Source organism: Natrix helvetica (assembly GCF_964273705.1).
Source record: "Natrix helvetica genome assembly, chromosome: 1".
NCBI lineage: Eukaryota > Metazoa > Chordata > Lepidosauria > Squamata > Natricidae > Natrix > Natrix helvetica.
In genome coordinates this window covers 117380143-117404607 of record NC_138548.1, presented here as the reverse complement: position 1 = coordinate 117404607, position 24465 = coordinate 117380143, and the positions used below count along the sequence as shown (strand labels likewise).

The 24465-nt window shown below is 39.5% G+C and overlaps 1 protein-coding gene across 3 annotated transcripts in view; it reads right to left on the bottom strand.

Moving 5' to 3' along the window:
- LOC309400525 (NACHT, LRR and PYD domains-containing protein 12-like) overlaps positions 1–24465 on the bottom strand; it is a 139138-nt gene that overhangs the window by 74209 nt on the left and 40464 nt on the right. The window contains exons 6-10 of one of the 3 annotated variants that reach the window (XM_081969091.1): positions 22709–22879; positions 18899–19069; positions 16151–16321; positions 15138–15308; positions 12517–12822 (exon numbers count right to left, since the gene is read on the bottom strand). The exons of the other annotated variants lie outside the window; for them this stretch is intronic. Of the exons in view, the coding sequence (XP_081825217.1) occupies positions 12768–12822; positions 15138–15308; positions 16151–16321; positions 18899–19069; positions 22709–22879 (739 nt within the window). The 3' untranslated portion in view covers positions 12517–12767. Of the gene's footprint in view, positions 1–12516; positions 12823–15137; positions 15309–16150; positions 16322–18898; positions 19070–22708; positions 22880–24465 lie in introns of those variants that run through there. 3 annotated transcript variants of the gene reach the window in all.

Sequence of the window (24465 nt, the reverse complement as noted above, 5' to 3'; positions counted from 1 at the left end):
TCAGTCAGATCTATAAAATCTCTTGGATGGGCTATTTAATGAGATTATTCTGCTACAGAATTTGATAGCAGAACTGAGCTGATCCTGCCAAATACTTCAAAGAAACCTAATGGATCATCAAAACTATCAATTTAGAGTTATCACTCGAAGTACAAGTTATTGTACTTCAATTTATCCTATTTCAGAGAGATGGAGAGATTGAGCTGTTTGGACCATGACTGGAGGAACAACTGACCCAATATGGCTTGTATCCCATAAGTATTCATATAAAACCTTTGTGACTGAAGCATGGCAAGCATCATTAAGATGGCCTCCATGAAAATCTAAAGTAGCTGCTTTAGAAAAGACCTCAGCACTGCAGAAGGAAGTGGGAGTGTTAGTCTAATTCTGCTTATCAAACTAATCTGTGAACCATTGTCAACTAAAGTTCATGTTCTTCATTATTGTCATAAGAAAATTCCAATAGGAAACAAAGGCAACAACACAAGCAATAATTCTTACTTTAAAATCAGAGGTTTATTGTTTCTAATAATTTGGAACATTAGAAATGAGTAGATATAAAAAAATATAATAGCAGTAATACACTGCATTGACATATTAATGCAGAGGGCCAATGAGAAAATAGCAAGTCCTACAAGGACTCAAAGAGCCCCGAGCCGATCTTGAACCCTATCCTTTATACTGTTCTTCTAACCACATACATGATTCACAACTTCACTACTGTCGCTTTCCGTGAACACCTTTACCTTTACCTTTATTTCGATTTTTATACCGCCCCCTCTCCCCAAAGGGACTCGGGGCGGTGTACAGTCAAATGGAATAGATAAAATGGACTACAAACATGCAAACATAAAAACATAGAAGAGGAGGCAATACAACACTGTACAGGTAAAGCAGATAAAAACAGTATATCAACAATCCTAAAAAATACCCAATTAAAATTACCCAGTTAAAATATTTCTGCCAAGAGGTATAATAAGGTTATGAATGGTCCAGGCTGGCTAAACGGAACAGGTGTGTCTTCAGTTTTCGTCGAAAGGAGAGAAAGTCGGTGGTGGTTCTGATATCGGGGGGGGAGGTCATTCCAGAGGGTTGGGCCCATCACAGAGAAGGCTCTACTCCTAGGTGCCGCCCATTGGCACTGCCTAGTGGACGGCACCCGGAGGAGCCCCTCCCTGTGAGAGCGAATCGGTCGCAGGGAAGTGTGTGGTAGGATGTGATCCCGCAAGTACCTAGGTCCTGAGCCATGGAGCGCTTTAAAGATGGTGATTAATACCTTGAAACGCACCCGAAAGACCACAGGCAGACAGTGCAGCTCGCGCAGGAGCGGTGTTACGTGGCAGTACTTAGTACTCCCCAAAATAGCCCGCGCGGCTGCGTTCTGGACTAGCTGCAGTCTTCGAGCGCGTCCCAAGGGAAACCCCATGTAGAGGGCATTGCAGTAGTCCAGCACAGTCACCAGTGCATGAGTGACCGTGCGTAGGGCATCCCGGTCCAGTAGGGGGCGCAATTGGCGCACCAGGCGAACCTGGTGGAACGCCCCCCCTTGCCACGGCTGCCACATGGTCATCCATTGACAGCCGGGCATCTAGGAGGACGCCCAAATTCCGCGCCCGTTCCACACGGGGCAATTGCTCGCCCCCTATGGTCAGCGATGGAATCAACTGACTGAACCGGGGTGCCGGTAGCCACAGCCACTCAGTCTTGGAGGGGTTGAGCTTGAGTCTGTTGTCCCCCATCCAGACCCCGACGGCTTCCAAACACTGGGTCATCACCTCGACAGCCTCGTTGGGGTGGTGGAAATGTACAGCTGCGTATCGTCAGCGTACAGATGATACTCCACCCCAAAACCACGGATGATCTCCCCCAGCGGCTTCACATATGCGTTGAACAGAAGGGGCGAGAGGACCGACCCCTGAGGCACCCCACAAGTGAGTGGCCTCAGAGTCGACCTCTGCCCCCCTGCCAACACACATTGCGTCCAGTCGGAGAGGTAGGAGCCGAACCACCGCAAAACGGTGCCTCCAACTCCCATCCCCCCCAGCCGGCGCAATAGGATACCATGGTCGATGGTATCGAAAGCCGCCGAGAGATCTAATAGGACCAGGATAGAGGAACAACCCCTATCTCTGGCCCTCCAGAGATCATCGACCAACGCGACCAAGGCCGTCTCTGCGTACATTACTTTCAATTCCTCATTTTCAACAGCTTCACTCTTCCTGTTTTAAACAAATCCATACAAGTGCATATTTTGCAAAAAAACATATTTCATATTTAGCAACAGTTCAGCAGCATTACAAATATTTCTGGTAAATTTTGAAATCATCCTAGCTGAAAACTTTCTTTCTTCTGGGGCCTTCTATTACCCATAGGACCTATTGAATCTAATAGATCAATAGGCTACATTTTTTGATTCTCACAATATATATACACTAATATTTGAAATATGGTAAACAATATATTTTATGTATACAATTGATTAAATATAAAGAAGAACTCTCTTTTGTGAGTGTGATTCAATCTCTCCAAGATATATACATAAATCATCTTCATCTACTATTTTACATATAAATGAAGAAAGAAATTCTGTTATTTCCTCATGAATAAACAATATTTTAAACCTGTTATTTTTTTTAGCTATTTGGAAGTTCTTCATCCCCAAGAAAATTTCACTGTTCATTGCCACCCAAGCCCCAAGTCTGAAAAGGTCTGGCATTTCATATGATTCCCTGCATGGTACAGAATAGCTATGCTGAATTACAGGCTGATGACGTCAAGGAACCCTGGATCATCTTCTGTAAAGAGGCTCAGTGTTGCAAGGCCTAGAGGTTGGCATGCAGGGGGTGGGCAAGAATCTGATGGCAAGGATGCAGCTCAGATAACAAAGCAGGGAATAAACGAAGTCTTGGCTATTGAATCCAGTCTATCGATTGAAAGGTCAGCAGTTCAGCGGTTCGAATCCCCGTGCCACGTAATGGGGTGAGCTCCCATTACTTGTCCCAGCTTTTGCCAACCTAGCAGTTCGAAAGCATGTAAAAAATGCAAGTAGAAAAATAGAAACCACTTTGGTAGAAAGCTAACAGTGTTCTATGCTCCTTCGGCATTTAGTCATGCCTGCCATATGACCACGGAGACATCTTCAGACAGCGCTGGCTCTTTGGCTTTGAAACGAAGATGAGCACTGCCCCCTAGAATTGGGAATGATTAGCACATATGCGAGGGGAACCTTTATCTTTACCTAGTTTGGAATGCAAAAGTGAGTCCAGCTTTTTCTCTCTCTATGTGTGTTTTAGGGGAGAGTGTCTGTGTATGTCCATGTAGACTGAGGGTTGGAGGGTATCCTAGTATCCCAGGAAAAAACTCCTATCTATTAACTGTTCAGTCCCAGAGGAAACCAAATTCTGCTTTTTTAAATTCCTGGACTGAAATTCTTAAAGATCAGCCCAACCCAGCTTCCTAGTTTCCATGGACCACATGACCTGGCTATGGACAAATAGGCCAATTGCAAACTCTGCTTATGAAAAAGGCCAGAGCAAACTCTTCAGCAGACAGGACAAAGTTCTCCCTGCTGCTTCCACACCCCCACCCCACCATCAAGGAAATGCAATGCAGCAAGAGAGTCTCCACGTTGTAGGAAGTGGTTTCTGACTCTGAAGCAGAGGGCGATGAATAGTTCTCCTCATATTAGGGGAGGGAGAGAAGGTAGATCATTGACCTGAGTCAATCCCAAGGACAGAATTAAATTCATATTTAATCAATCCCCACCCCAGCTATCAAAACACAACAACCAAAGTGATCTGCAAATTGTCTGCGCAGTAATATCTAAAACATTCCAGCTGCCTACACCTTAGCCAGCTATTGGGGTTTAACTTCTGGTTGATGCTTGCTGTACGAGGTAACAGCTTTTCTCAAATCAGTTACTGCGCAGGGTGAGTGATATGAAATTGCTGCTTGCTAACCCTTCATTGCTTAAATAAAGTGCAAGGAAATACTGCCATTTCCTACTTGAACTATCTGGATGTTATCTAATAGTTTGTGCTCATTCACCAAAATACCATACTAGGATCAGTTGATCCATGTTAAATAATATGGTTTTTAGACTTACCACTTTGAGGTGAAAAGTTACAGGCATGATCCGATCGTGAATTGCTAAGCAGACTGTGTCCACTCACTTTTATGTTTTCTGTAAAGAGCAGTTTCACTTTTAAAAGTGTACGTGTTATTCCAGCCCTCTTCCTGCTTGTATTTCCTGCATGCTTATTTCTCTGCTATTGATAGTTGATCCTCAAGGGCAAAAGAGATCTACTCCTTCAGTCTTAGTTTATAGCCATAATCGACCCTGCCCATTATGGTTGTAAGTGGTGATGGTTATAAAACAGATCATCATGTGACTGGACCCAATTTTTACGACTGTTTTGGTGGCAGCCTTTAAACAAATACCAGGGTCATTATCTCCATGGAGCACTTTTTGCTGAAAAACAGAAGTTCCCCATTTTTCAGCAAAAACGTAAATTGCATGTCATGTGATTTCTATGTGACATTGAAAATGGCTATAAATGTAGGCGAGTTCCTGAGTGCCAAAATACAGTCATGTGACTGCAGTGGGGCCTCTGTTGGAATTTCATGATTGGATTAAAAATACATTTAGGGGGAGATTTGTCATAACTTCTAACTGCTGCTAAGTGACCAATCCTAAATTGGTGACCATATATATCTTTATTGTTAGTCCTAAGGCTGTTCATTGTACCTATTGTCATTTGTTTCATTTTCTTTATATTTAACCTGTTCCATTATTTTTCACTGTGCTCTTTAACTTTATTTTTATATATATAATTTTATTTATAGTTTTTTCTTTAACATCCAAAAATGCTTGGTCAACAGTGTATTGTCTGTATGAATTTTACAATCATCATCGTCATCATCATCATCATCATCATCATCATCATCATCATCATTATGTTAATCTTCGGTGAGATTCACAGCCTTTGGGGTTGGTTGGTAGCTCAACAGCTCGAGTCCTAACCAAGGGCTGAGGAACTGTTAAGGTAACGTCGGAGGATATAAGTTGTTCCAAGTAGGGTGGTTTTTTGTAGAGTCAAAAGTTAGTTTTTGGTCAGCATTGCCTTCAATACTTTTCAAGTATTGGCCATGCATAGCTTTGCTTTCCCAATTTTCAGCTCACTTCTCAATTTCGCCCCCTCCTCCTCCTCCTCCTCCTTCTTATTTGCTTAATCTTTGGTGAGATTCACAGTCTTGGGGGCTGATTGGTAGCTCAACGGCTCAAGTCCTAACCAAGGACCTAGGAACTGTTAAGATAACGTCGGAGGGCATTATTATTATTATTATTATACAATTGTATCACAGCAGCCAGTTGTTTTGCTGGATTTGGCATTGATTACTAGTCGGGCCCCACCCAGGGGCCTAGGACGTCGTAACATATTTTTATAATATACGTGCAGATCCAAGTAGTGCAGCTTTTTGCATTTGATTGATAGTGATTTTGTCAAGTTTTAACTGTTTTAAATGTAATTCCAGTGCTTTTGGAATAGCTCCCAGTGCGCCGATTACCACTGGAATTACCACTGCTGGTTTGTGCCATAATCGTTGAATTTCAATTTTTAGTGGTATTTCGCATTTTTTCATGTTCCTTCTCGTCGACCCTGCTATCACCTGGTATTGCGATGTCTATGATTGTAACCTTATTTTTCTCAACCAGTGTGATGTCTGGTGTGTTATGCGCCAGTATTTTGTCCGTTTGTATACGAAAATCCCATAGGATCTTGACCATCTGATTTTCGGTGACTTTTTCAGGCTTATGTTCCCACCAGTTTGTTGTTGTTTTAATATTATAATTTTGGCACAAATTCCAGTGGATCATTTGTGCTACTGAATTGTGCCGCAATTTATAATCAGTCTGCGTGATTTTTTTACAGCAGCTGAGTATGTGGTCAACAGTTTCATCCACTTCTTTGCAGAGTCTGCATTTGGCATCATCAGAGGATTTTTCGATTTTGGCCTTAATGGCATTTGTTCGGATAGCTTGTTCTTGTGCAGCCAGGATTAGTGACTCTGTTTCTTTCTTTAATGTACCTGTTGTTAACCATAACCAAGTTTTTTCACTGTCCACTTTATATTTTAAAAAAACTTGGTTGTTGTTGTTGTTGTTGTTGTTATTGTTGTTGTTGTTGTTATTATTATTATTATTATTATTATTATTATTATTATTATTATTATTATTATTATTATTATTATTATTATTATTATTTACTTTATTCATTAAACATGAAACTCAGCCAACTGAACATTCAAAAATGAATTACAAATACCAGTGACTGGTGCTAATGGTTGATACGGTTTGCTGCCAGCATCCTAGGTATCAACCAAGTACCTTCTTAAAATATAAGATGTTCCGAGTAGCGCAGTTTTTTGCCGTTCCTGGTGTTATTGCAGGAAGCTGCAATTTGTTGATGCATCTTGTCAAATTCTTGGACATGGTGCCAAGTGCCCCGATGACAATGGGTATCACTGTTACATGCTTCATCCATAGCCGTATTTCATTATTTTTTCATTATTTTTTCTAGTTCTTTTTCTTCGACTCTGGCATCTCCAGGAACAGCGATGTCAATAAACTGTACACTTCGGCCCTCTACAACTGTGATATCTGGCGTGTTGTGCTCCAAATGACGATCCGTTTGTATTCAAAAGTTCCACAAGATCTTCACCTTCTCATTTTCAATAACTTTTTCCACTTTATGGTCCCATGACTTTCTGAATACAGGAAAATCATATTTTTTACATAATGACCAGTGGATTAATTTAGTAACTTGGTCATGTCTAGCTTTGTAATAGTTTGTGCAATTTTGCTGCATTCACATATTAAATGTGAAAGTTTTGACTTTGTTATTGCAAAGTCGGCAGTTTGGGTTGTCAGTGGATTTGGTACAACCTGTCGATGTCACTTTGTGGATGTAAAGCGTGGTACATATTCAAAAGTATTATTATTGTTGTTGTTGTTATTATTACTATTATTGTTTATATTATTATTTACTTTATTCATTAAACATGAAACTCAGTCAACTGAACATTAAAAATGTATCATACATACTATTGACTGGTGCTAATGTTTGATACTGGTTGCTGCCAGCGTCCTAGGTATCAACCAAGTATCTTCTTAAAATATTCGATGTTCCGATTAGTGCATTTTTTTTGCAATTCCACTGGTGTTATTGCAGGAAGCTGCAATTTGTTGATGTATCTCATAAAATTCTTGGACATGGTACCAAGTGCCCTGATGACAATGGGTATCACTGTTACATGTTTCATCCATAAACTCTGGCATCTCCTGGTACAGCAATGTCAATAAATTATATGTTTTGTCCCTCTACAACCATGATATCTGGCTTGATTGTCATCTGTGTTCCAAATGACAATCTGTCTGTATTCAAAAGTCCCACCAGTACTTCACCTTCTCATTTTCAATACTTTTTCCACTTTGTTCTCCCATGACTTTTTGGATACAGGTAAGTCGTATTTTTTACATAATAACCAGTAAATTAATTTAGCAACTCGGTCATGTCTAGCTTTGTAAACAGTTTGTGCAATTTTGCTGCATTCACATACTATATTAAAAGTGAAACAGTTTCGACTTTGTTGTTGCAAAGTCAACAGTTTGGATTGTTGGTGGATTTTTGTATCTTTGCTTTCATTGCATTAGTTTGTAGTGCTTGTTCTTGAGCAGCAAGTATTAAACCTTCCATTTCTTTGTTGATAGTTCCCATCTTAAGCCATGCCCATGTACAGTTGCCATCACATTTTCTGTCAATGTTTTTCAAGTGTTGCAAAGCTTTGGTTTTCCACCCATTTAACATGTCATTCAGCTTTTTCCTTATATTCTGCCTTTGTTTCTGTTGTTTTTATAATGTTCACCATTTTCACAGCCTGCAGCAATTTTTCTGTACTTGATTCACATAGTCATTCAAACTTCATTTTTCTTCTTTTACAATTATTATTATTATTAATCATTATTATTGTTGTTTTAATCATTAAACATGAAACTCAGTCAACTGAATATTTAAAAATGTTATCACAAATATTACTGACTTATTTTTCTAGCTGTTTCTCTTCAATTCATGCATCAGCTGGTATTCCAATATCAATGAACCAGACTTTTTTTCTTTTCCACAATAGTAATGTCAGGTGTGCTGTGGGCCAGATGCCTTTCTGTTTGGATCTGAATGTCCCACTGGATCTGGATTTGCTCATTTTCAAGAACTTTGTCAATTTGGTATTCCCAGTAATTTTTGTTGCATTCGAATCCAAATAAGTTTCCATTGTATGATTTTGGCAACTCAATCATGACGTTGTAATCAGTCTGTGAGATTTTTGCTGCAGCCGTTGATAAGGTGATCCACTGTTTTGTCTTTTTCATTGTATAAGCAGCATTTGCTGTTGTTGCTGACATGTTGAATTTTTGCTTTCATGAAATTGGTCTGTTTCTTGGGCAGACAAAATAAAGTCTTCAGTTTGTTTCTTCAGTACTGATCTCAGCCATGTTAGCTTTGCATCTACCTTTCCTTCAATGTTCTTCAGGTATTGACTTCAGGTATCCTGTTGGTTCTTCTTCTTCTTTTGTTAGAAATCCAATGCTCAATTGTTTCCTTTCAATATTCTGCTTTCAATTTTGTTGTTCCCTTGGTCACCTCCTTCAGCAGAAGCTCTTTTGCTTTTTTAAAAAATGTAGTCATTTAAGCTGTGTTTTTCTTCTTCCATGCTTTGTTTCAGCTTTAACCTCTGCCACTCTGAGATCTTGGCAAGTACAATAAATCAACATCACTTTTTGGGTGCAGAGCATGGTGCATTGTCATTAGTTTTCTTATCTTTTGACCCAAGTTATCAAGTTCTAGCTGAGTCCAATCAATTATTCCAGCTGAGTATCATATTACAGGTATTGCCCAGGTATTAATTGCCTTTATGATATTTCCTCCACTAAGCTTTGATCATAAGCTTCCTTGACTTGGAACAGGTGAGAAGTTTCCAAAACTCCTAAGTACTTGTACATCTGTTCTGGTATTATTGCTTCTATCAACTCTTCATTATCAAGTTCAAATCCATCATCTTCAACCATTTTTCCTGCCTTAACAGCAATTGTTGCACATTTGTCAATGCCAAACTACATTTCAATGTCTTTACTAAACTCCTCAGTGCTTTTCAGCAGTAAGTTCAATTTAGCTTGTTTTTCCAAAAATTTTAAATCATCCATGTAGAGTAAATGAGAATTTTTCAACCCTTTTAAAGCCAATTCATAGCCATAGCTTGTCTTCTTCAAAATGCTTGTTAATGGCCATAGCTAATGGCCATAGCCATAGCTTGTCTTCCTCAAAATGCTTGCATTTAAAGTACAAATAGCAGAGGTAATGATGAGTCGCCTTGGAATATTCCTTGTTAAATTTCAACTTCACCAAGTTCTTCTCCATAGGCCATCAACTTAGTTTGCCATAGCTTCATGGAAGTCTTCAGGAATTTCTGGATGTTGCTGCTAATTCCAAAAAATGCCTAACCATTTCTCAAGCTAGCTGTGTGGAACAGAATCAAATGCTTTCTTATAATCAATCCAGGTCATGAACAAATTTGTTTGTTTTTTCTTTGAATTTTTCAAAACTCTTCAAAACCATTGGCTGCCAGCCCCTCTGGCAGCTGAATCAGATGAGGTATCAGGGCCAGTATCAAGGCAATCTGAGAGTTCTGAGGGGAAAAAGGGAATGGAACTATCAGAGATAGAAGGCAGAGCCTGGGCTGTCCATCAGCCCCCAGATGAAGAGTCAACAGTCCCTTGGAGGTGGCTGATGAGGAAGAGGAGGAACAGCAGTTCCTGATGCATGGATATGCAGAAGGCAGAGCAGAGCAGAATGAAGCTATGGGCTGGTCCTCGGGACAGAAGAGCCACTGCTGCTAGCTAAGCCACACCCTATCTCTAGGGATAAAAGGCAGGGGGCAGAGACAAATAGGTGTAGCAGACAACTATTTGTCTTCCTGTCAGTCAGCCACTGAAAGTTCAAACTTCTGAATCCTGTCAGGAACTGTATCGAAATCCTTTCTTGGAATCTGCAGTTCTGAGAGTCGGGCGCACCTTCAGAGCATGTGTGTGTGTGTCTCCACTGCTGGAAAAAGGAATGTGTGTATGTGTGTGTGTCTGTCTCTATGGCTGAGAAAAAAGTGAGTGCACTTTCCAGGACCTGTTAAAAAGCCATTGTAGGGGGCCATTGTAGGGGGAAAGAGAGTGAGCTTTGCTTTCCACAGGTACTTGAGATTTTGTTAGCCAGCTGTGAGAGCAAGAGACTCTTTACCAGGGTTCCTGGCATTTCCAATAAAGGGAACATTTAGTTAAAAACAGCGTGCTAGTCATGTTTGGGAGCTGGGTCAGAGCACCTTGTTTTCCAGATATCCATAAATTTGCTTTGCAATAATGACTGTAATTCGTATGTTGTCAGCAGGCAAGTGATTGGCCTGTAATTTTCAGGTTTGTTCCCCTTTTTGGCATCCTTCTGAATCAAAAAAGTTCTTCCAGTCGTTAGCCATTTTTCAGTTTCTGATGTTTCCAGAACCTGATTCATTCATTATATAAACCGCTGCATACATTAGCTGATTTGTTTGAGCTAATGTGTCTGTTGGAATAGTCTGGACATCTTCATTCACATTCTTTAACAGTTTAGTCAAATTTGTCTTATTAACTTGATTCAGTTTTGCCAATCAAATTCTTTCCATGTTTTCCATCTGAGTCTTAATCCTCTCAGCTAATTTGGTTCAAGCTATTGGTTCTTCAAGATCTAATCCAGCTCTTGCTTCTTGTTCCTCATCCACTTCTTTGATTTCCTTCCTTTTCTTCACTTGTTGATCCAATTCTCAATTATCTCTATTATTAGTTACACTTGAGTCTTGATCCTGTGCTGCTCTGCTTGCAATCTCTTGTAATTCTGCATTAGTAAAGAGTTTGTGCTTTAAAATAACATACCTCTGGTCCATAAGTCTTTGTTCATTGATTCTCCTTCCAAATCTTGAACATGCATTTTTGAAATCCACATTTTGTTTGCTCATATTGATAATAAGCTTCCATAATTGTGTAATTTTCTTCCAGATTTTTTGCTATTTTGTTCATTTCCCAGGCACCTGTCAACTCCATGGCCTGGTTGCCTGGCAGAAAGAGCTGGGCCTTGCAGCATATAGGGATTTGTGTTTGTGTGAGAAAGAAATGAAAAAGTGAAACAGAAATAAATTGGATGTTAAATGGTCCAGGTCCAAAATGGCCATGCAGGGCAGCAACCATTAACCTGAAAGAGGGGGCATCCTTGTCATTGCACTCAGTGGGCATCTGAAGGGCGGGAGTTGCCCAGAATGAAGAAAAGCAGAACGGGCAAACTGGGAAACATAGGTGGGGCTGGAAGAACCCAAACTTTTCTCTCATCTTGGAACTGGAAGACAGGAGTGGAAATGGCATTGGCAGTAGAAGGGATGAGTGCAGGATAATGTCATGTCATCCTTCCATGAAAATCAACCCTTTGTGAGATAAGCATGATGTCTCATGTTGATTCTCTCCCCCGTCCCCCATCACAATTTGCATATTCACTGACTGTTGGCTCCCCACCAATATTGAATTCTTAATCCTAAATTTCACTCATTTCTTCCTCATTTGATCTTGGCTTTTGGCTTTTTTGGAATCTCTTATTGGCAACCAAAAGTATTATCAAACAGTTGCATAGAGTTATATGTATTAAGAATATAGTTTCTTGTTTTGCAGATTCCAATAAATTCTGGTAAGGATTAAATGCCTCCATGTCCATATGGTATATTAAAGAAAAAAAAGAATAGTTTTAATCCATGTGGTTGCTAAGAATCAGTATGGATTTGAGGGCACCTAATCAATCAATCACTCACCCATTCAATCAATATTTCCTTTCCTTATGTTATCCCCCTTTGAAGTCTGTATGTAAATTTTTAAAAATAATTTATTGTACACAATTCCATGAATAGATCTGTGTGCTAACTTTCATTCTTTTTTTTCCTGGCGGCTCACCCGTTCTTTTGACCAGGTCAGAGAACGTGCTTCAAAATACAACTTCATGTGTGGTAGGCCCAAACCTCCTCTTTCCTTAGCATCGTGCAGTAGCTTATATCTAATTCTTGATTTTTCCCTTTGCCATATGAACTTAGAAATATCCTTCTGCCATTGTTTAAATGAATTGGCATTGTAAATATTGGTATTGTCTGAAATAAAAAAAAGCATTTTTGGTAAAATGTTCATCTTGATTACAGAGATTCTACCCAATAATAATAAGTGCAGTTTATCCCAACTTTGTAAGTCCTAATTAATATCCCTCTAAAGAGGGAATTGGTTGTTTTGAAACAGTTTTATATTTGTATTTGTCAGCATAACCCCTAAGGTTTTCACCTTTTTCTCAACTCTAAAACCAAACTTTTTGTTCAATATATCACTGTCTTTAGAAGACATATCCTTGATCAGCATTGCTTTCTGTTTATTTATTCTGAAAATGCCAAGGTCCCAAATTCATTCTCTTAACTTTCATTCTTGTAGCTTTGCGCTTTTCATCTGAAAAGAGAGAAAAGTCCTCAGTTCACATTAAACTTGCTGAAAGAAAATTCTTCAGACTTTCACTTGAAAGATGTGAAATTCCAACTCTTTCTTTTTATATTCTGAATGCAAACCAAAACAAAAATCAAGCGAGCAAACATGAAGAGACATCTACAATGGAAGCTCAAAACATGTGGTCCATCCATTTTCCATTCCACAGAACACATTTTCCATTCAACCTATAATGAAAAAAAAAAAACTGTTAACAAAAGATTATTCTCCAGTGATGTCCCAAATAGAGCTTTACAGAGATCCATCTAATTATCCCTGGGGACAGACCACACCTTCAAATATAATTGCAGGGTTTATTTGATGTCATTCTTTCCAGGTATGTTTTGTCTATTCACAAAAGTTAATTTCCATTCCCTTTGGAGGATTTGCTATCCCTATAAAATCTAGGAAGAGAATTCATTTCCTTCTAAAAAAAAAATCTTGGCATACTAGTATTTCTCACATTGGTCAGCAGCATTTCCCCCAGAATTAGGTAAAGATCATAGATCTCTTAAATTTTTAATTCATTTCTGAACTTGAGCATTACCTCTCTCCCTCTCTAATTTTTCTGGCCTGGTTCTCAGTATATCCTTGCCAAGAATTTCTCTTCCATTGTTTCACCTTCTGTTCAAGATGTACAATAACTGGAGGAGAATCCTGGACACATTTGAAAGGACCATACTGAGTGGGGCAGCCATGACAAGGCTCAAGAGAAACTTTAGGACAAAATCAAGGAATACAGGTGGTCCTTGACTTATAACCACAACAGAGCCCAAAATTGATGTTGTTAAGTTGGACATTTGTCAAGTGAATTTTGCCCTAATTTATGACCTTTCTTGCTGCAAATGAATGACTGCAGTTGGTAAATTAGTAACAAGGTAGTTAAGTAAATCTGGCTTTGAATTTGCTTGTCAGAAGGTTTCAAAAGGTGATCACATGATCCTGGGACACCGGAACCATCAAAAATATTTGGTTGCCAAGCATCCAAATTTTGATCAGATGACCATGTGGATCCTGCAACGGTCATAAATGTGAAGGTCATAAGTCACTTTTTTCAGTGCTTTGGACAGTTACTAAATCAACAGTTTTAAGTCAAGGACTATCTGTAGTGCAGGTTAAGGTTCTGTAATAAACTTTTAGGACAAATCAGTGGAAACCTGGTCATTTGAAAGAGCTAGTAGGTGTTATACTGATCATATTAACACAGAATACATTGGAGGGGGAGGGGGGTTGTGGTGAAAGAAGCAAATGACAAAATGTGAATTATAATATCACCCATAAGTACGTAAGAGGCATGAAACACATTTCAACCTTTTGATAAAGTCTCAGCTTGCTATGGATTCTCCTGAAAGTCAACCATGTTTGACATATTGGACTCATCTTCACATGGCCCCCAAATGTTTCTCTAACCATTTCTAAAGGCTGTATTTTCATGGCATATTTCATCCCCAGCCCATGGCACAGTTAAGTCTACATTCATCTTTTGGTGTTGCAGCTTCATAGTAATATTTTTCTTCTGTTCCTGAAACAAGCCTTGTCATAGGGATGATCTGCCAGATCTCCCAAATGAACTTGATGCTGCTGCTGCCCAGGTCTTAACTGGCCTCTTGAAATTACCTGGGTACCATCCTCCCTCTAGAGGCTTACGTTACTGCAAAGGCCTTTCCCTGGGCATTGCCTGACTGGTGCTCTGCAAAGAATTGGTTAGGCAATGTGAGCTTCTGAGGTACAGAGTTGGGCTGCCCTTCTGCACTTAGACTAGTTTTAAAACATTTGCTGAGTTATCCTTTGAATGTTGGATGGTCAGAGCATTGGCTTTAGAATAACCAGGTTCTGTCAAATGAGTGCATTTTTTACTTTCACCCTAACCCCATCCCTGTTTTTCCTCTCACCAGGGAGAGATGCTAGGAAGCATCTCTCACCAGGAAGGGAGCAGAGATGAAGTCATGGCAATCCACCAGTAACTGCTCTTAAAGTCTCCCATAATAATGTTTTATGAAGAACAACACTGGCAGGCTCATTATTCAGTGTATGATTATTTATAAGACTTATATGTAGTACAACGGTGGGATAGTTCACAACAATAGTAAAAACCAAAACTAAGTAAAATCAAAATATGGCAATCAGGTGATTATAGATCAGCTCATTTTCAGTGACTCAAGGAGAGAAAAGATACAGTTAATGTGACAATTTTGCCTGTGGATCTGAAGTTTCAATAATTATCACAGCAGTAGAATTATTGTGTTTTCTATTTCTACTTCTAAAAATGGTTTAAGATCTCAATGCCTATTTCTCAATAAGAACAAGAACAAGCTTCTGTTAAAGAAGCAGATTAAAAAACTACACGAAAAAGTGAATAAATTCTCATTAAGATGGAAATATAAGTTCAAAATATCACAAGTGAAATATTTCACTTCATTTGATTTAAATTAAAATCTTTCTGTAATAGGAAATTAGTTGAATAATATACAACCAAACAGAAAAGAATTAACTGAAGTTTTACCATAGTATCTTTAACTTATATCCTGAGCGTTTTAGTTCTCCACACAGCAGATTCTCCTCATTGTCACTAATGCAGTCACCATGCAAATATAATTCACGCAGGGTCTGGTTTATCCTGAGAACTCCTGCAATGTGTCTCCTACAGGATTCTCTCAAGAACTCTTCACTAAGTCTATGGAAAAATTACAAATACATCTTAAAAAATCAACTATGAACCTGGAGTCTTGAAGTACTTGGAGTCAATATCATTATTTGTAGATAATTATATAGCCTCTCCATGGATATGTTTTTAAAAGATAATTATATACATGAAACTGAAACCACTCTCACCTACATTAATCTCTCTACATGTAGTCTAAATGTTTGAGCCCTTCGTACAGTGCTTCTATTTCTCACCCCTAACATGGAAAAAAAACCTAAATCTCTTGCTGAGTTTTTTTTTCTGAGAATTTCAGCAAGATCTCCGCAGAGGTTCTTTTACAGACTTTCCACAAAACGGGGGAGGGCTTATTATGGCACATGCTCTGAACTAGAATAACACCTTCAAAAAGAAACATGGATTCTGTACTCTTGAAGGACCCATACTATCAGAGTTCCAAGTAACGAGCCCAAAGTAGAGATCACATCAGTCTTGGATCCTTTAATAATCTCTTTTATTGGACAAGTCATATTGGCACCTCTGGGGAAAACATGACACTGAAGACTCCTGATGCCATTGATCCACGCCTCTCCAGCACCTGGTGAGAACGCCCTTGCTTCCCAGTGGAAAGAATTTTGTTTGGGCTACAGGTGGCCAACTATCTCTACTCCCCCCCTCCCGTTCCCACAGCTTCAGACAGCCTCGCTGTGGCAGCTCTTAAGACATCTCCAAAAATGGCTTCAGGGTTGACAGACAGTATATGATTACATCCTGTATTGGAACTGAAACTTCCTCTCTGTGGATATAGTTCCAGAACAGAATCTGTTAAGAGAAATGATACAAATCAAACTGAAAAACAAACATTGGTCACTCACCGTATTACTTCTATTTTACAGTCTGGATGTTTGAGCCCCTCACATAACATTTCCATTGCTCTCTCATCTGTGTTGTTGGGAAACAGCTCAAACTCTCTCAATGTCTGATTTTTCCTGAGTACTTCTGCAAGAGGCCTGCTGAAGGATTCCGTCAGAGATTCTATATGAAGGCTGTAGAGAGGAGTACAAAAAATTTCATTTCATTTGGTTTCTTGGGGGATAGCTTGCACTCTATCAATCTCTGATTTTTCATTCATTTTCCCCTGCATGGTACACAACCATTTCAGGGACTTCCAGATGACAGAATGGAGAGCTAGATTGTTAAGGAATATAATTTAAACCTTTGTAATTAATAATGATGGATTGTGGCTTTTCCTGGCAGTATACTTCTGAATAAGCAAAACTAAACTCGAAGCAAGATCTAATAAAAACATTTTTAATATAAAAGAAAGTAAAAATACAAACTTGCTAACTGAATTAATTACATCTTGGCAAGAGCTATGGGCCTGCCTCTCTTGGCAGGCGAACAGAAGGTCAGAAGAGAAACTTGAGGAGGAATGTGAAAGTGCATGCGCAATAAATCATTGTCAGATAAGAACTGTGACCTGTGCAGTAAATCTTCAGCACAGCTAGCAAACCAAAATAAACGCAGTGACATAGATGACTCTTTAATTTTATCTTCTGTTACAGGTTGATAAAAAACTTATTTTCATCATCTGTAAATTTTTACAAGCAATATTCCATTTAATGATTTAATTTTTGATTATCATTTCTTTCACTGCAGAAACATATTTGGTTCCATCCCAAATCAAAGTAATTACTATTATACAAGTAATAATAATTTCAGCCATATCACAGCAGTTTGATTTTTATCTCTTTAAGATGCCTCTATAATAAACAAACAAAAGCTAAGGATTCAGTTGAATCATATACACATCAAACAACAATCAAGAACAGGAGCTCCAGAATGTCTAGAAGGAAATATGTGGTAAAAGGTGAGTGTTCGGGATGTGGGGCAGGAGGAGCATATGGGAAGTTTTCAATAAGAGATTGGATAACCATTTGTCTGAAGTGGTGTAGGGCTTCCTGCCTAAGCAGGGGTTTGGACTAGAAGACCTCTAAAGTCCCTTACAACTCTGTTATTCTGTATTCTGTTCCTAGTGGAAACAGGTACAAGGATTCAGGGACTTCGAGGGGCAGGAAGTGTTTCCCACAAGATTCTTTCAAGAACTCTTCATTAATACAGGGAGAAGTCAGAAAAATGACAAATTGATTTAAAAATCTATGAACTGTAGTCTGAAATGAATATCATTATTTGTGGATAATAGTACAGCCTCTCCTTTAATATACTTACAAAAGAGAAACTGACAAGAGATAATTACACAAAACATACTGAAAACTCTGCTCAGTTACATTAATCTCTTTACTTATCCTCTGAATGTTTGAACCCCTTGCACAGTGCTTTCATTTCTTTGTCATCTTTAACATGGACAAGAAACTCCTAACTTTCTCATTGACTTGGTTTTTCCCCCTTGACAACTTCAGCAAGATCGCAGTAGTGGTTCTTTGAAAGACTCTCAGCCAAGCCTCCATCAAGGGAATACTCAGAAGAATCAGAATAACATATTTGAAAACTGCATTAATATCTGCTAAAGAATTCTGACTGGGAGAGTTTTGGAGGAGAACCTTCTCTGCCATTGCTCCTACCCTATGGAACTTCTTACCTCACAAATGAAGTTGACCCTACTCTATTGGCCTTCTTGAAGAGCATGAAGATCTGGCTCTGTCAACTAGCAAGGGGATCCTAGAATGACATGCAGCCCAGAGGGTGACTGGTGCCTTGAACATGCTCTCTTTTACTTTTTTACTTTGTATAGTTTTGTAGTATGGTTTTTATAGTACCCTTTTTTATAAACCACCCAGAATCACATATATATTGAGATGGACAGGATATAAATTTGATTGATAAGTAAGTAAATAAGGCAACAATTATTGAACCAAGGAAGCTCAAATCGGGTTATTTATAGAATGCCAGGATCCATGACTCCCATGGAAATGAAATTTGGCAAAGTTGTGACTGCTTCAGCATCACCATGCTTTTTAATTACATTTTCTAGAAAGGACTTAGATTGTGTGGTGCAACAAAAGATGGAAGAAAAAACTGCACCTCCAACCAGTATTGCAGTGTGGGCCCGGCTTCTTTTCCACTTCCTTTTGGCACCTGTGCCCAGTTGGCTGATGGCAAAACCTGAGAGGTGATGGTCATCAGTTGCTTTGGAAGTAGCAAAAGTTTGAATTTTCTTAGCCACTGTTGCCAGCAAGGTAAGGATAAGACAGTGACTGAGATGTCTTCTGGTGAATTAGGCCTGGCTGGTGGGCACCATCAATCAATGAGTGGACACTCTTCTCCCCTGGAGGGAGGTGGACCTTGGGGACACACTGCAATGCTGGTTGGAGGTGCAGTTTTTTCACAGCCCTCACGTCCCTTTGTTTCCCATCACCTCAATAAAAGTGGTACGCAGATCAGCAAGGGAGGAAGAGAAAGAGGTTTCACGAAGACTCTTCTGAGGGTCTTGAGGGGAGGGGAAATGGCTCCAGACTATATTATAGGTGGAAACAAGAAAGACTCAGCAAGTCATGGGTTGTCTAGTTACATATTGAAATGGAAACTGCCTCCCTGTGGATATCTTTGCAGAAAAAAAATTCAAGACAATAGGCATTAAAGAAAAACAAACACAGATCACTCACCATAGTTCTTCTATTTTACATTCTGGACATTGGAGTCCCTCACATAGCATTTCTGCTGCTCTGCCATCTGTATTCTTGACGAACAACTTTAACACTCTCAATCCTTGGTTTTTCTGGAGTACTTCTGCAAGATGCCTGCTAAAGGATTCAGCCAGTGATTCTTCAGAAAGTCTGTACAAAAGAGTGTGAAAATTACAATTATTTTTCAAAAATAAGCAGGGAATATATTCTTTTTTAAAAAATATACTTTATTAAATTTCTACAAAAGATAAAATATAAAAAACAAACAGACAAAATTTGTTAAAAAGGAAAAAAGGGAAGGGAAAGTGCAAAGGAATAAAGAAAAATGAAAAGTGATAACCAAGTTTTTCTATAGAGCTGCAAATACAAAAATACATTAACATTTTGCTCTAAAATTCAAGAATACCAAGCATTTCTATAGCCATAAACATCTCTAATTGTCAAATCCCAAAATTAATGTACCCGTTCTTTTGGTTTCTAGCAAAATGTCCAAAAGTGGTTTCCATAGAGAAGCAAAGTTAGACAAACTCTTTCCTTTAATCAAGGTAGTTAATTGCATCATCTCAAAACCATGGACATGCTGCGTATGGTGCTTAAGCATCCAGAATGTGACAGAGAGACACATGAACTTCAAGGCATGGATTATATTCTTGAATGAAGTGATGAAAATGTGGTTATATATTGCAACTGTACTGTATCTCCCTGGATATATTTCCAGATGATTAACAGTGAAAAGATAATGGGCCGCAATCCAAAAAGAACAAACTTACTGTAATGTTCCATTCTGAATGCTTACTGTAGCAGTTCCATAGTTTTGTCAACTGGTTTCTTGAGGAACAAAACACTCTCACATTTTTTGATTTGCCCCTGAATCGTGCATAATTATTTTCATTGATCAGCAAAATTTAAGTAAGTTTCCATTTAAATATTCTTCAAATTTTGCTGGAGCAAATATCTTTTTATTATACAATTTTGAAAAGTAATTAATGGATTTTACTGATATTCCCTCAAGTTGGCATCTTGATTCAGCAGGAAATTTCCCCTATGCTGACAGATAGCTGATTCTGTTGCCAAAGCTGGTTCTTTGGTAGTGTACTCCCTCAGTTGGTCTTGGTCAGACTTTTGATCAGCAATTCTCTTCTTCATGCCATCCAGGAATTTTCTATATAACTTATTTGAATTGCCAGAAATTCTTCCATACTCAGATCAAACTAGTTTAAGTTAATTTTCCATATTCCTTTCTGAGGCTACTTTACCTAAATCTTCTGCTATACCTCTAAATTTGTTTTACACAAACCAATTTCCTCTAATTCCACTTTGTTTAGTCCTACCTCTTTACATTTTTGAACTAGAGAATTCTGATTATCAACTTCCAATACACACAACTTTGCTGTAAAGGATTCTTGGGATTATGGAGAAGAAGCTGAGGTATTGATGGCCAAGAGCCAATCTCTGGTTTGTTTACCTGGCATGAAGACCAATAAACATGCAGAGTAGAGGAAAGTGGTTTTTTTTAAAAAAATGTACTTTATTTCTGATCAAAAACTAAGGGGCTCCCTCTGCTGAGTCAGCGGAAACAATTCAATGAAGTTAGAGGAACATTGGTGGCACATTTTACATTGGAATGATTTTTTGTAGTTCAAACTAGTCTTTATGTGAGTGGGAATGGAAGAAGAAAATAAGCCAAATAAACTAACACAATGCAAATGCAATTAGAAACAGTGAAATAAATATATATTAGGCATATCCACACCACAATTCATAGAATCATGGTTAACCAAGAAAAATAAATCCAAATTATTCAATGCTAATAATAATCAAAGTAATATTTATAGCAAGCCAAAGTTCTCTTGAAAGAAAGTGGAAATTACAATTTTAATGTCCATTATCAAATAACTTCAAGCCACTGTTTATATTAAAATAAATTCCCAAAATGATAAGGAGAAAAAAGTTTCAAGCATCTTTAGTGTATTAAAGGAAGTTAGTAGACAATTGAAGAGAGTGTACAGGTGTACAGACTAATCCATCTGAATTATTATAATCCACAAGATTGCTGTAAATCCAAATTTAAAAGTAGAGGTTAAAAGAATCAGAATAAAATATCTGCAATGAAAAGGCAAAAGTTATAAACATTGAAATTATCAAATTTAGATCCAGACATTATCAGTGTAAATGCTGCCATAACTGCAAATTTCTTAATAACAATTTCTAATCTTTATGGTTCATCCTAGGAACAGATCCCAGAGGAAAAAAAAATAGCCCTGCCAGGTTCTCAACAATTAGCAGGTAGGAAAGTAAGGAGGGGCCCAGATTTCATACCATTTAGCAAAAATTCTTTATGGCTTTTTGATTATGATCGGGTATAGAATAAAAAATGTATTATTCTCGAAGGTACTGAAGAGAATATAGTCATATATCAAAACTGGAAGTGTCTTTTTATGAATATACCATGTTTCCCCGAAAATAAGACATGCCCTGCTAATAAGCCCAATCGGGCTTTTCAGAGCATGCGCCATAAAAAGCCCTCCCCTGAAAATAAGCCCACCCCCAACTATTTCAGCGCATGCACAACCGGTCCCCGCCATTACCACTGTACCACTTACCGGTACAGCTTGCGGGGCAAAAAGAGGGCTCGCAGCAAAAATAGCGGCAGGCAAAGCAAAATGCTTCCACCTCCGCCCTTCCCTCCTGTGCAAAAGAGCCCACTGCAAAAACAGTGGCAGGCCAGCAATGCAATCACCCCCTCCTGCCTGTTTCTTCTCATGCAAAAAAACACCGCCCACCCCAATGGTAAAGGCAGCCTGCCTGGTTCCCTTCCCCGCCATCCCTTTAACGAGGGGTGGCAGGTGGGGGGGGGGAGAAGCGAGACGCGTGTCCTAGCGCTACCAGAGACTGACAGCTCCGCTGCATTCCTCACCCTTTGGCCCATTGAATCCCCTTGTAAAAAAACCTCGTGAGTTGAACTCATGAGGTTTTTTTTATAAGGGGATTCAATGGGTTAAAGGGCGAGGAACGCAACGGACCTGGAAAGGTAAGAGGCACACCTCGCTTCTCCCCCCCACCTGCCACCACTCGCAAAAGGGACGGCGGGGAAGGGAACCAGGCAGGCTGCCTTTACCATTGGGGTGAGGTGGGCAGTGTTGGGCCGCGAGGCGCACCTCTTACCTTTCCAGCTCCGTTGCGTTCCTTGCCCTTTCGCCCATTGAATCCCCTTGTAAAAAAAACCTCGCAAGTTGAACTCATGAGGTTTTTTTTACAAGGGGATTCAATGGGCGAAAGGGCGAGGAACACAACGGAGCTGGAAAGCTAAAAGGTGCGCTTCGCTTCTCCCCCCCCCACCTGCCACCCCTTGCTACAGGGACGGCTGGGAAGGGAATCAGGCAGGCTGCCTTTATCATTGGGGTGAGGTGGGGGATGTTGGGCCGCGAGGCGCACCTCTTACCTTTCCAGCTCCATCGTGTTCCTCACCATTGTGTTCAGGGAAGCCCCTGGTTAAAAAAAAACCCTTCTTGCGATTTCAAGAAGTTTGCTTGAACTCGCGAGAATGTTTTTTTTACCAGACGCTTCCCTGAGCACAATGGCGAGGAACGCAACAGAGCTGGAAAGGTAAAAGGCGCGCCTTGCTTACCTGCCCCAGAAAATAATAAGTCCTCCCCTATAATAAGCCCAAGGCCATATTTTGTGGGGCAAAAGAAAATAAGACCCTGTCTTATTTTCGGGGAAACACTGTATTTCCAGAACTCAGAGAGTAAAAGGCATAAAAATGAAAAGGAAATAGTGATCACTCACTGCAGTTCTTTTACTTTACAATCTGGATGTCGCAGCCCTGCACATAGCAATTCCACTGCAGTGCCATCTGCATTCACGAGGGACAACTCTAACTTCTCCAACCTCTGATTTCTCCTGAATACTTCTTCAAGATGCCTGCTGCAGGATTTGGTCAGGAACCCTCCAGGAAGCCTGTAGAGAAGAATCTGAGAAATTATATTTTTTTTCCTTGACAAACAAGCATGAACTGTATTTTTGTAGGAACTGATTATATAATTATATGCTATAATTATTACAACTGACGTGCCTCTGCCTGGATATATTTTCAGAAGATTAACAATCAAAATACACATCTGTGTTCTTTATAAAGCACTACGGAGCAGTATATAAGTTTAAGTGCTATTGCTAAGTGTTACCTTTGGACTGCTGGAACTGGAGTAAGAAACTTAAACTAAACTGTAAAGAATGTCAATTTCATAAAATTCCCTGGCCGGTTTCCTCATGGCTTCTTAGTAAAACCTCCCAAACTTCTAAAGAAAACAAGAGTGGCTTTTCCAGCTTCAACTCTTTCAGTTGAGCTGTCACTTTGGATAGTATGGACTTGTTTTCTCCTGGATTCTGGATTCCCCTATTCTGGCTCCTCTAGATTTGTCATCAAAAAGCTTTTTTGCCATTCAGTGGTGGGATTCAAATTTTTTTTTACTAACAGTTCTGTGGGCGTGGCTTGGTGAGCGTAGAGTGGCTTGGTGGGCATGGCTTGGTGGTCATGGCAGGGGAAGGATACTATAAAATTTCCATTCCCTCCCCACTCCAAGGGAAGGTTACTGCAAAATCCCCATTCCCCCTCGATCAGCTGGGACTCAGGAGGCAGAGAATAGATGGGGGCGGAGCTAGTCAGAGGTGGTATTTACTGGTTCTCTGAACTATTCAAAATTTCCACTACCGGTTCTCCAGAACTGGTCAGAACCTGCTGAATACCACCTCTGGTGCCATTTGCAGATACTCCAAGCAGTGAGGGTTTTTTAAAAAAATACTGCCAAGGTACCTTAAGATTTGTGCCTGACTGGGTGGGTACCTCTCAGTTGTCATTAGACCAGGGAGGGAAAGGTACCTTTCTTTTGTCAGGGGTCCTCCTGGAATTTAAGGAAAAGAGCCATAATCTACCATTAAAGTCAACTACCATCATCACAACTGCTGCTGGGAAGTTTCCTCTTAGAATTACTTTATTCTTTATGATTGCAAACATGTATCTTAAAAAAATACATAAGAAGCAAGAATATAATCCATTTTCATGCAAAAGACAGCAGAATCTAAATTTCATAACTTGTGTTGCATACTGTTTGTATGGAGCCAGTTTAACATAGTATACTTAGGCTTTCTTAAAAGAAGGATAATTAATCCTTCTCAGAGGTGGGTTTCAACCAGTACGCACTGGTACGCATGTACCGGGCCGTAAAATTTAGCGTGCCTTTGGGTACCGGGGTTGCCCCGCCCACCCATTTCCTTTGCCAGAGTGGAGGATTTGGCAGTTGGGAGAAGCCAGTGGTGGGTTTCAAAAATTTTTATAACCTCTTCTGTAGGTGTGGCTTGCCAGCCATGTGACCGGGTGGGAATGGCTTGCTGGCCATGTGACCGGGTAGGAGTGGCTTGCTGGTCATGTGACTGGGTGGGCGTGGCCGACTTGTAAAATGTGGTGAAACTCACTTAACAACGCTCTTCCTTAAGAACCAAAATGTTGGCTCAGAAATTCTGGCATTTGAAGCATGCAAAGCTGTCAA